This window comes from Trachurus japonicus, chromosome 18, assembly GCF_045865225.1.
Source record: "Trachurus japonicus isolate A0001 chromosome 18, Traja_1.0".
In the NCBI taxonomy this organism is placed as follows: domain Eukaryota; kingdom Metazoa; phylum Chordata; class Actinopteri; order Carangiformes; family Carangidae; genus Trachurus; species Trachurus japonicus.
The window spans coordinates 14004554-14017117 of NC_140924.1; the positions used below are offsets into that span (position 1 = coordinate 14004554).

Here is a 12564-nt window from a genome sequence, read left to right on the forward strand (position 1 = left end):
TTATATATATCTATGTTCTTCTCCCTCTCCCTCTCCCTCTTCTTCTTCTTCTTCATCTTCTTCTTCTGTGTCCTCTTTGTCTTCCTCAAATGGACTGAAAGAGGAGCTTGCATCCACAAGGGCATATGTGCTGGTGACACTGTTCAGTTTCTCATTAAGAAGGTGCCGCTTGTGAAGTAGACAGCAGTGTAGTCCCCTGTATCCCTCTTCAGTCATATCTGGAGATGACACTAAAATGAAAAGAAAATTTTGATAACTAAGGCAGCTTATATTGATAATGAAGTCTGGATCATGCATTTTGAACATGTTAATCGATTTGTGACAAAAAAGGGTGTCTAGATTTGATGAAACTGCAGTAATTACATGACACTAGTGTGGTACTTTCATTACATGTCACTACATGCCATTTTACTGCTCAGTGGCACTGATTTATCATTACATAGTATTGTGTCATTGGCATTTGGGAAGTCCGAAGTCCTCAAGTCTCTAAAAAATAAAAGTCTCCTGTCTGTTCTGGTTGTAATGACCCTTCTATCATCTGCTGCTATCCGATTTGGTAAGAATACTGTACAGCAACATGTAAAAAATTCAAAGCATTTACTGTATCATCATCATCATCATCATCATCATCATCATCATCATCATTATTATCACCACCCCTTTATTCATTAGCATACAGTATAGATTAGTTGTTTTGCATATGATCACTTCAACAGGGTATTGCAAAGTAGTAAATGGAAAGTAAATATAATGAAAGCACACAATGCTCTGGGGAAAAAACAAAAAGACAGTTCACCTATCACACCTGTCACTGACAGAGCTGTCACTCCGCTGTTCCTCTCTCTATAGCCTGTGTTTGGCTGTACTTTGTATAAAAGGAGTTCAATATATGAAGATCTAACCTCAATCTGAATCATCAGATCATGTGGCGCTGCTCAGCTGTAGCAGTGTATTTTATAACGACAAACAAGCCAAGAAAATAATGATTGCTCACGAGTCCAAAAACACAAGTCCAACTCAAGTCTGAAGTCACTGTGTGTGCGACTTAAGTGCAATTTAAACCTGGTCATTGGTTTTAGAGAGATGTCAAAGTCACTGAGAATGCATCCTCCTTTCAGTAAGGGGAGATTGTGTGGAACCTACCGTGGTTCTTGATGTCCTGGTCAACCTGGCGAAGGAGGTTATCAAGTTTGCCCAAAGCCTTTCTCAAATATAGACAATGCTGGGTCATCTCTTTCACAACGATGAGCCTCTCCTCTTCCATTCGCCTAACCAGCATGACCTGGTCAAACAGTCGCCTCTTCAAGCGTAGACTCACCACTGTTTTGGAAAAGAGAACAGATATGAAACCATCAAAGCATTTTACTACATACAGCAGTTCAGTCAGACAACTCTGTAATGAGAACAAATCATTTATTGAGTGTAAGCACAGCATAGGTATCCTTGAGCATGGCTGCAGCAGGTTTGGTGTCAGGCTCTGTCTCACGCCTGAGTTCCACTGGATCCGAGTCAGCTCCGTTCCAGCTCCGGTACGTTTTAGCTCCGACAGACGCAGCAAATCCTCGTCCACCGGATCCGTTCCTGGTCCGTCTCTGATCCATTGCAATGCTTAGCGGAGACCAGAAGAGCTGGAGTCGCGAGATCACAGGAGAACTACTCGGAATGGTGCGGAGAGGGATCCAGTGGAATTTGTGGGTCAGTAATTCGTTACCTGAATGACCTGGTTTGCCAGACATTACAGGTAATGAAGCAGACCCCCACCGGGGATCAAGAGACAGAGCCCACAGGTGGATGCTAGGCAGCAGCCAGATGTAAGCAGTAGCTGCAGAGCATAGCCAGGGATGAGCAGGTAAGCTGGGGGGTTTAAATAACCCACTTCCATTTGGATGAGGAGAGCAGGTGACTGATCAGCTGATCAGGATGGGCGCAGCTTGACTCGTCTGCCTGAACTAGCTTCACATTATTTGAATTCTATGAATTTCAAAATCACAAAAAACACTTGCTTACCATCTCCTTGTGCATCCCAAGGCAGAATGACATTGTCAGAGAGACTGCACACTGCTTCAGTGTCAATTTTTGGCTCAAATGCAGGTTCAGCATTGTAGTGCATGATTGCGTCTTTCAGTTTTTTCTTGACCTCAGCTAGTCTCCTCCTTTTTCGCTGCCTCGTTTTGTTGCTGTCTGTTTAATTAAAAGAAATATTAGGAAAAGAACTAAAAAGCATAGGCTGTTGAGTGATGTAATACTTCATACCATTTTGTCGATAGAGATCATTTTTCTTCTTTCTTATGGAATAAATCATGTCCTCTATCTCCCTCTGGAGCTCCTCCTGGCTACTGTCAGCACTACATGTAGGTCTCTCTTGAAAAACAGAAACAAGGCAAAATGTAAAACGTCATGCAGTCACATATAACAAGACCTATTATGTTGACACACACAAACACCAACCCCATTACACACCAGAGGCCGCCCACTGCTTCACATCCTCCACCCACTGCTCTGTGTCCTCCAGAGATACGTTCAGCTCCTGTTGGAGATGTTGGAGGTTGGCACCTTCCACATCTGCTCTCTGTGTGGCCTATTTTGAAGGTTTGAAAAAGAGAGATGAATACAAGAGCCCAGGGTGTAATCTCTCAATATACAGCTGTTAACAATTAATTGACAATACATCAAATAAATAAAGGTTCCTTGAAAAAAATAACTTATTCCCATATGGTCATTGGTGATCTACCCACCGCCTCCTTTATTATTTTTGGTTAGATATATCAGGGCTGTTAGATTTTTCCCAAAAATAAAATCTCAATTTTCTTCTCTCAAAAAACGATTTCTGATAACGATTTTTTGGGGAAATGACAAACTAATTTATGTGTGCTGTGTCTTTTGATATGACGAACCCACCCACCCAAGCTGAAGATCTCAGCTGTAATGGGAAAAGACCTAAACCAAGTCGAGCAGAACAGAGCTGTAACTGTGTAGTGGAAAAGGGTCACTAGTCTTTGTGGCAACAAAGTCCTCACGGTGCCTTAGCAAATGTTGACATGTTTGTTTAGAATGTGTGGTGAGAGCATTATGGGCAGAAGGAGGCGGAAGTCACTACCCAAGCGCAGCCCAGATAGATGAATGGGGGCTGTACTGTATACCCTAGTTAGATTTTTAAAAAAATAATAATTTTTGATTACTTTTCTAACATGGTCCTAACAAAATAATTGTGATTATGATTTAAAATCAATTAAACAGGCCTATCACCTAAGGGAACACATTAGCGGCATCAGGAATAAAGGGAAAGAGAGGAAAATTAGAATGCAACAAAGAGCCACAGGTGGAAATCAGACCAAGGGCTGTTTCTGAGGATTCAGTCTCAGTACTTGGGTTTCACACTCTGCATAAATGGTGCTCGATTTCAACATACAGCATAGACCCACAGACTTCTTACTTTGACAAATCTCTTTGTCAGTGTCTTGTGGAGACTCTCCTGTTTCCGATTGTTCCATGCCATGGCAAGGACCGTAATCATGTCAGCTCTGCCTGCAATAAACCAACAAACAAGAAACCTCACAGAAATTATGCAAACACAAAACTAAAATACAATTTATCATTTGATGCCATTTCCAAGCACATATTTTGCTTTTACCAACCTGACTTGGTCATATATTTTGTTGTGAGAGCAGCTCTTGACAGGAAGCTGTTAACTTGTTCGACCTCCTCACCAATTGTGTTTCCTGCACCCTCCTGGTTTCTCCCCCCCCAAGTCACCTATTCCAAAAACAGACAATAAGATTAAGACATTTGAATTAGAGTCATGCTTTCACATCCAACCTATTTGGTTAAGCTCCTTGTATGTTTGCTTGGTTAATGTGGTTCATTGGAGATGCCGACTGAGCTCTAGTACAGATTAAACGACCCACATCGATATGAGATGGTTATCTTGGTCCTATACCAATTTGACTCTTATCTGGTTCACATTGCAAACGCACCTCTTCAGACTTCCAAGAACATGTGAGCATGTTAGTGCTATTGTACATGCTTAACATTTCTTTTGCTCAGTCATTTGGGGGCAGCATGCCTTCCTTTACAAGGCATAAAACAGTGTAGGATTTCCAAGCTGTTTCCTGTACATTCAGCATTATGATGCTATACTGTTCAGATAATCATGATGGTTATGAGAAAATGAAAACTGTGCTTTTGACATAGGTTACGTCTTTGTCAGAGATGTATACACTAGTCGTGAAGACAAGGCCTTGTTCCTGTGTTTACTTTCTTGCTCCTGGACACACCTGACCTACACACGGGCATGATGTGCACACAGAACAGCACTTTAAAAGCATGTAATGTACATCTCTGATCCTACAGGAAACATAATAAATGCATAGCACAATTACATATAATAATCAAAATCATTTCATGGATGTGAACTAACATATCTGAGCTTGAAGAGATAAAAAATAAAGCTACAGTATATTTATAGTGGAAGAGAAGAGGTAAGAGACTTGAAAATCAGTGTGATACAAACATTTAACTTGCCACTGTACCTCACATTTTCCGGTGTGAACTTTAGCATGCATAACTGAGAGAAATGGCTTCATGTCTACAAGAGGCTCCAGCTCTGGCAACTTCTCTGCCATTTTTTTCAGGTATGGCCAATATCTGTAATAGAAAAAACACCACAGCATTTGAGGTTCATAATGGTAAGGACACAAAGGAGGACTTGGAGTGAAAAGGTTGGTATTGGTAGTGTTGAGTCTGTGTGTTCATACGTCTGATGTTTTTTTTTTTCCACCACAAAATGAGTGTGGTCTGACCAGTGTAACAAAGCTCTGATAACTCATGCAAGAACTCAGTACTAACGGCCACACCTGCGGAAAATACAGATTTATGATGAGTAAACGGTTGTGACTACCTGCATGTGATGTCCATACAAAAGAACGTCGCGTTTGCCTTTTCACACAATTCTTTCTGCAAGAATAGCGGATAGGCATATATTTCTCCCCGGTAGTGGTTGAGGCCTTGAAGCAGTGTTCCATGGCGACAGACAGCAATTTGGAGCCCCTCCTCATCCACCTTTGCTAGTGATTTGTGGGACTCAGCTCTGGCTGCTGTGAAAGTTGCCGGCCCACAAACATCACGACCGGTGCTCTGAAATTATATACAATGTGTTACACGTAATACTGGGGCAAAAAGTAAAGAAGAATTAGATGGTTAAAAACATCCTTACAACTGTCATCATGCTCCGGATTGTGTCAACAAATGCTGACACCTTACAATCCTCTGCAATGAAGACTCCATCAAATAGGGATGGTTCATCTGTTCTGGTACATTAAAAAAACAAAGTGTTTGACAACATAGTCACACATCCACAAACATTAAATATTGTCTCTAGAATTTGTGAAAATGCCTATCATGAGTTAAATGTATTGGCAGTGAGGTCCAGTATAGATCAATTACTGAAATGAGAAAGTGATTCTACTAACCCTTTGGACTTCTTGTACCGATAATGCTTCCTATTCCCATCCACTGATATTGCCAGCATATCTGGTGTGCACGCTGGGCAGACGAATGGCTCCACCTGGCACAAGTCGTCTTTCTTGAAGTCACAGAATGAAAATTCCTTGAAGGCTCGGTGGAAGGAATCGCAAGAAATACTACCCATCTGGAGAGAAGGATACAATACAAGACTTTGATATTTGGAATGTAAAGAAATATTGGAAAGAAAAACAGATGCACTGACACCTGAGCAACAACACAGACGATTACATAGTCAGTGTAGAACAATAAGATTCAAGGATCAACAGCACACTGCAGATCTGTGCGTTTTGAATCCAGCGCAGAGCGGCCCTATCCTGTCATTCCCCCTGCTCTGCCTCCCATTTCATGTCTCTCTCTCAACTATCCTGTACATTTAAGGCAAAAGCCACCCCAAAAATACTTAAAAAAAAACAGAGGTCTTACCCGTCCTGTGCTTTGGGCTCTATGTTCAAGCATTCGAAGGAATGCCTGTTGCGACAGTGCTGGGCTCGCCAACTTAATCTCTTCAAACGACGTGAAGACATCGAACTTAAAGAGGAGTTGGCAGCTGGTTGTTGCCGGCCAGTATCGACATCGAAGCAGGTCGTTTAAACCTGGGGTCCAGTTTTTGTGGCAAACAGGGCAACACACAACTGGCAGGCACAAGTTGTATGGGCCTGAAAACAAAATTATACTTACTATTTGAACAGTATCTGTACAACACAGGACAAACGGATAATAGTAAGATATGTAGAGGAAGTGACGACGCACCATTGATAGTCACCAGGACTGTCTGTTTGCCAGGGGCAATGGTGAAGTCTGTGCCACAGGAGCAGACTTGCAGTGGTGGAGGCATTGGAAGCATGCAAACTGCAGTAAAGAAAATGACCGGAATTAAAAATAATAGTGTCTGTATTAGTCAAATATAGTCAACACAGTCAAATGAAAAAGCAAAAAAAAAAAAAGTTTAAGCAAACATTAGATGTGGCTTATTATCTTATCTACTAAAATATTTTAACATACCTTGTTCAGCAAGTTCAAAGTTGCCACTCTGGTCCATTACCACTGAGGATGTGGGAGGAATGGGTTTGTAAAAACCATGAATCATGACCTCCCTGTCATGTAAAACATGACTTTGGTGGACATTGACATCACAACCAGGACAAAGAAACTGAGTTCCCGAGGGAACACAGTCCAGGCAACGGACCACAGCGTCTGCACTTTTACATTGTTGACAGGAGTGCACTTCAACAGTCTCTGCTGCCATTCTGCAGTTCAAGAGCTCTGGCATTGCAGCTCTGAACCTTTTTTGTGCATTGGCCTGTCTCTGGGCCCATGCAGACGTGGTGGGTGCCTCTGCTTCTGCTTCAGTTGAGGTGGGTAGAGTGACGGATGAGAGTAAGTCTCTCAACATCTCAATACGTTGGTCTAAATGAACAAAACATACATGATCAATAAAATAAAAAAGTGATTTTCTGCATTGCTTGGTCACTGCATAGGCATCAGACGTATGGGCACTACAGTACAGTAGTAATACAATATTCCGATGACTACATTTTACATTTTTAAAACTAAAAGAGTAATGTTGTAAGATGTCATAATTCAATATGCATACCAAGATTTGGGACCTCTTGAGGAATTTCAAGTTCCTCAACTCTTGGGACCTCCCGAGAGCTGGAAGGTTGAACTGTAAACACAAAATGTAATGTGCAATGTAAGAGCATTAAAAACTGTGCATAATAGCATTACTATGTTACTTTACTCACCCGATCGAGATCGATTCTGCCTCACACGTTGTGGTATTATTTTACCATCTTGGTCCCACCTCCTCCAAGTAAAATTGGAGCCTTCACCCTTCTTACGCCTCCTTTTCTTTGGGGGCTAAAAGTTTAAAAAACTGTGTTAATAAATTTGCCTTTATTGTGGCACACACCCCCATGCACTCTCACATGTTCAGCCCTAACCTACATGCGCACACACACATGCTGTGTCTCAAATCAAATACATTTTGAGTACATCATCTGGGTTCTTAAAGTACACAGCATTTTGACCTACTTGAAAATTGAGATGCACTGCAGACTCAAAAAAAGAAAAAAAAAAAACTTACTTTGATTAAGGAAGTATTTGAATTGAAACACAGCAACACACATGTGACTCTTATAATAAAAGAGAAACAATGTAGGAAAACTTTACTGTTGGGGCAATTGCTTCTAACTCGTCTGCCAAGGCTTTCCCCTCCTCCAATGCCTCTTTCAATGCCTCCATGACAAGTGAAGGTGGGGGAGAGAGAGGGAGGGAGAGAGAGAGGGAGGGAGAGAGGGTGGGAGAGAGAGAGAGGGAGGGAGGGAGTACGGAAGGAAGGAAGGAAGGAAGGAAGGAAGGAAGGAAGGAAGGAAGTCAAAGTAAAGACAGAGAGGGATAAAGTGAAACAACGAGAGACAAAGGAAAAAGTAAGAAGAAATAAGTGGTAGAAAGGTAAAGGAATGAGATATTAGTTCTTAAAAGAACAGTTGGTTTTAAAAATGCTGCAAGCAATGATGGTGATGTTGGAATGACGTTCAAAGACCTGCAAGCAAACAAACAGACCAAAAGGACCTGGGATTAAATCATTTTCTTGTTACAACTAAAATAAATATTTATTTACATAACAAGTAAGTTATGATAAAGTTCAAAAGGAATTAGCTGTGTCTTCTTATTATATCTCTGACAATAGGCTACACTAATCAAAACTACCAAGAATGTATATCACTAGGCTAGTGTTTACAGTATGGTCCCTGATCATTTGTGTGTCGTTATTTGTTAGCCTGCTTCTGAAACTAGCATAACCAATTATGAAAGTCTCTGCAGTATAAGAATAGAATTAGGTTTCAGATGCAGAGTGCCATGTTGTCCTAGAGCTAATAAGCTAACTTACTGTAGCTGAACTGTTTGTAAACAGCCGCACCTTTCAGGTAAAATCGCATACTTTCAGAAGCATGGGTGACTAACTAAAGCGTACCTAAGTGTAAACTGAATTAAGTAGGGTACATATTAATTGCCGATAAACGTGGCTATTTGTTAAAAAGGAAGATAATAAACAAATAAAACCATACACAGAGTGAGTGACCTACCAGAGCCACGACGTTCAGCGATATGCCAAGAACACGCCCGTGCATCGTAATTTCATTGGTCATTAAGGTCAAAGGTTAAATGATGGTAAAGTTAGCTAGAAGTAGAGGTTTTCATATCCTGTCTTCAAAACAAAAGCATTGTCACATTGTCACTGTCGCTGAGCTTTTATTTTGTAAAAAACCGGAAATTACTTTACTTCGGACCATCGCTAGCTTGCAAATTGTATAGCAACGTCGTAAACAAATTTTTAAATAGGCTATATTTGGACAAATTGACCACATATATGGGATCTACGTTGTTACTTTTGCGCATGAAATGTTTTCAAAACTTGATAAAGTGACATATTAACGGCCGTAAAACGAAACGTGGAATCAACCTAGACCGAAGGCGTGGATTGTGGGCTGCCGTTGCCACTAGAGGTCGCTGGCTGTCGGATAAACGTAACAATGAGTCGTAATTCGTGTGCATGCCACACGACAACTGTGGTCGTTTGGTGAAGGAGGACAGTCTGGAATGGTACTCACTTTTCTTCGTACAAAAAGACACACTGAAAAACATCCAAATACCTCCATACTGCTCGTCTGTAATGTCCCTCTTGTATTGAAGCCCCGACATGAGAAATTGTTCCGAAAAAAATTAAATAAGTCTATATTTTAAGCTTGTTTGCAGCGGAAGCTCCCAGTGTCTCAGTTCACTGCTCTTCCTGTGTCGACCAGCGGAACAATTTCTCATGTTGGGACATTACAGACGAGCACTATGGAGGTATTTGGATGTTTTTTGGTGTGCCTTTTTGGACGAAGAAAAGTGGTATCCATTCACAACCATTATATGGACAAACACTGCTGCGCGGACCCCCCCGTAACTCAGAGAAGCCATGGGGGACTCTGAAACTTCTCCCAGCCCTTAGTCGACATGAGGGTGAGTAGATAATGAGTGAAATTTGAATTTTGGGTGAACTATCCTTTTAATGAAGCTTAGACGACTTCTTCTGTTTCTGGTTTGCGTTGATCAGCCAACTCCAGGTGTTCGGCAACCAATCGGACCTCGCTACGATCTAAACCAGCCAGTTAAGACGTCCCCAACCTCCTACATATCCAGGATTCGTCTTCTTCATCATCTTCAACATTCGGATCATGGCCACCTTAAAGAAGCTCCACTAACAGATTTGTAGATATTCAGCTGTTTTTTTTTGTTTTTCCATCATCAAACCTAATGGCAGCTGTTGATCTTTGACCTCTGGAATAGATAAAATAAAATCCACAGGGCAGATAAATCCCACAGCAAACTGACAGATTTAGATTTTTTTTTATTGCACACAAGTGAAAGCGTTTTGTTTCCTTATGGATCTACAGCAGCGAGATCAAGTGGAGCAGCAGCAGCAGAGATACTATAAGAGGAAGAGCGATCAAACACCTACCTCCTCCTCCTCCTCCACACAGACATTTTTAACATTTTCTCCTCCAGTCAGCGGGAACAGGTTGTTCCATGCAGCTCAGGCCCGGTAAGATGCTCCACACGGAGGCTGATTAAAGCGTGAGACTCTTCTTCTTCGCCCACGAGAAAATGGGGGAAACTGGACGACTTCCAACTTTTCTTCCATCAGACCACCCACCTAGACCGACGTCAGGACGACAAGCTCAGTGTCTGTCCACAGGAGGAGGGAGGAGAGGGACGGTTTAGTCCAGATCATTCACCTCGTTATTGACCTGTTCGCTTTCTAATGGGTCCAATCAGCTCCGTCAAGACACAGACTTTATATATTTGTGTTTTTAGTTGGTTTTGACCTCGGTAGCCCTTCAAATATAGAGTTTGTGTGTTCAGCACTTGTGAGCTGCTGTAGACGCCATATGTAGGAAAGAAATAAGGAGGAACAAATGAAAGACGAATGAAAGGAAAAGTATAGGTAGAGGTCTTTCTTTACTTTTTTCCTAATATTTCTACATATTTCATTCTGTTTGCATTGCCATGTTTATGCCTCTAGGGTGGTTTACTCCTGTATTAAACTCAAACTGTGTCAAAATCAATGTTGAAGTTTTGAGTAGTTTTGGAAAAGTTTTCTTGTCTTTTAATAATAAATATGTCAAGTCTTAAATACATCAATAAAAATACCTTATATAACTCACTGTGAACAACTTGACAAGGATGTACTGGTATTGATGATGTTACATTTTTTATGGCTGAGTACTGCAGCTTTCTCCAAGCCTAAACCTAAAATACAGCAAAGATTAAAATTTGAAAAGGTATTTTTGTTGCTTTTTAAGAGGGAAACGAAACAGACTGAATCTGAAATTGTTGAGTCAAAAGACGACATTGGTGTCAGTGAACGTCACAGAGCCAAAATACCAAATCTAGTTAGCTAGCTGTTAATTCATTATATGCGACACTTGAGATGAAAAATGTAACGTTCTTGTCTTTGAGAAACCTCCAAACAGGAAATATCAATAGTCTGATGTTAGTATTAGAAATGACTGTTTGGAAATCTGCAGTTGACTCCGTTGTTTTCCGATTTTATCAGATTGTCTGTAGTTTTTCATCTCACCAATAGGAGGCATCGTAGCCAGATGCATAAAATCCCTATATACTGACACTTTAATTTGAAATTCGGAGCAAAATCCTTTGCCGTGGAAAGCAAATATTAGCATAAACTAAGAATTTTATAGTTTTCGTTTTAAAACCCTGAATTGGTGAAATCGACACACAGTAGTAAGAAAAAAAAAAAAAGGCAGGAAGCTGGTTGAGAAGTCACTTAAAAACTCAATCTGTACATCATACAGAATATTTATTGTATGTCCTCAAAATACACAGGAAACCATGAGACAGAACACAGGGCCAGAAAAAAAACCCCTTTAAGGTCTTTCATGTGTAGAGGATGACCGTGGTCGGTCGCCCTGACGACAGAAGTGTCCTGTTACAAATCAAAACAAAGGCTTCTCCTCTGGAAAAATTAACGCTGAGCTTTGATTGAACAACTCAAAACTCCCATAAAATAAATAAAAGATGGTTTTTTTTCTCTTTTACACCCGTAACAGTACCTGTCAGTCAAAAATTAACCACCTTTTCATTGGCTCCGCCTTCTTTTCCTCCGACGGATTCTAGCGGCTTCGCTCTGTTCCCACAAATCCATTTATTTTCCCCATTGATTTCAATTCAAATCAGGATCTATAGACGATCGTTAGTAGTTTCCCTAAACCAGGTGAATCTATTAATTAGGCTTTTGGCCGTGTGGCAGAAACCAGCCGACACAACACAACCGAGCTTTGTTTCAATTGCAGTCGCAGATCAGCACAGGATTCACTCTTATTGATTGGTACAGTGTAGAAGTACGGGAAAAAAAAACTGCCACAAACAAGTCATGATGGAAAGAAACTCAGTGATAGAAGCACGAGCCAGAGCCGCTGTGTCGAGGTTTACTCATGATGAAGCCAGAGGTTGGGTCGTTGGTTGGATCGTCATTATACTTATGCAATGTGTTTTCACATTTTTTAACTTTTACTTTGAAAGTCCAGCATTGATTGATTGGTGTTTTTTTTTTTGTGTGTAATAGAACAAACTTGATTGAACTTGGCGTTTTTTACAGTGTGACCTTCATCAGGCCTGCTGTGGCAGTTCCTTGTTCCTGTGTAAATGTTTAATTCATTTGGTCTGACATTTGATTTTAGTTCAACTGAGCGTTGTAGTGTTGTGAAGTGCTTTAACAAAGTCTCTTCTGCTGATTTTCTCCTTTTTTTCTCTTTTTTAAGTCATTTCAAATACACACACACACGCACGCACACACACCCACCTGCAAATTAAATTCAATAAATAAGACTTACAATGTTGTAAGGCAATGTTGACCATGCATTTGTCACAATGAACAACAAATCAAGAAACATACATGGTAACAATATGCACATTCATTAAAGCAACATGGTCGCAACTCCCCCGCTAGTTTCTTTTTTTTTTTTTCTTCTC

The 12564-nt window shown here is 40.8% G+C and overlaps 1 protein-coding gene across 1 annotated transcript; it reads right to left on the reverse strand.

Annotated features, from left to right (window-relative positions):
• On the reverse strand, window positions 1–3749 carry LOC146968880 (uncharacterized). Its single transcript, XM_085759324.1, has 7 exons — window positions 3636–3749; window positions 3434–3525; window positions 2461–2578; window positions 2254–2361; window positions 2008–2181; window positions 1144–1320; window positions 1–230 (listed from the first exon to the last, which is right to left on the reverse strand). Exons 1-7 carry the CDS (start codon window positions 3646–3648, stop codon window positions 1–3), a joined length of 912 nt encoding a protein of 303 aa, XP_085615450.1. The 5' UTR covers window positions 3649–3749.
• Between the last annotated feature and the right edge of the window lie 8815 nt (window positions 3750–12564).

Bases quoted from the DNA above. Each gene is read 5' to 3' on its own strand.
- LOC146968880 (XM_085759324.1), bottom strand. The intron at 2,362-2,460 runs GTGTGTAATGGG...CTGTTTTTCAAG, and splicing joins GAAGCAGTGGGCGGCCTCTG to AGAGACCTACATGTAGTGCT. The intron at 2,182-2,253 runs GTATGAAGTATT...TTAATTAAACAG, and splicing joins TGATCTCTATCGACAAAATG to ACAGCAACAAAACGAGGCAG.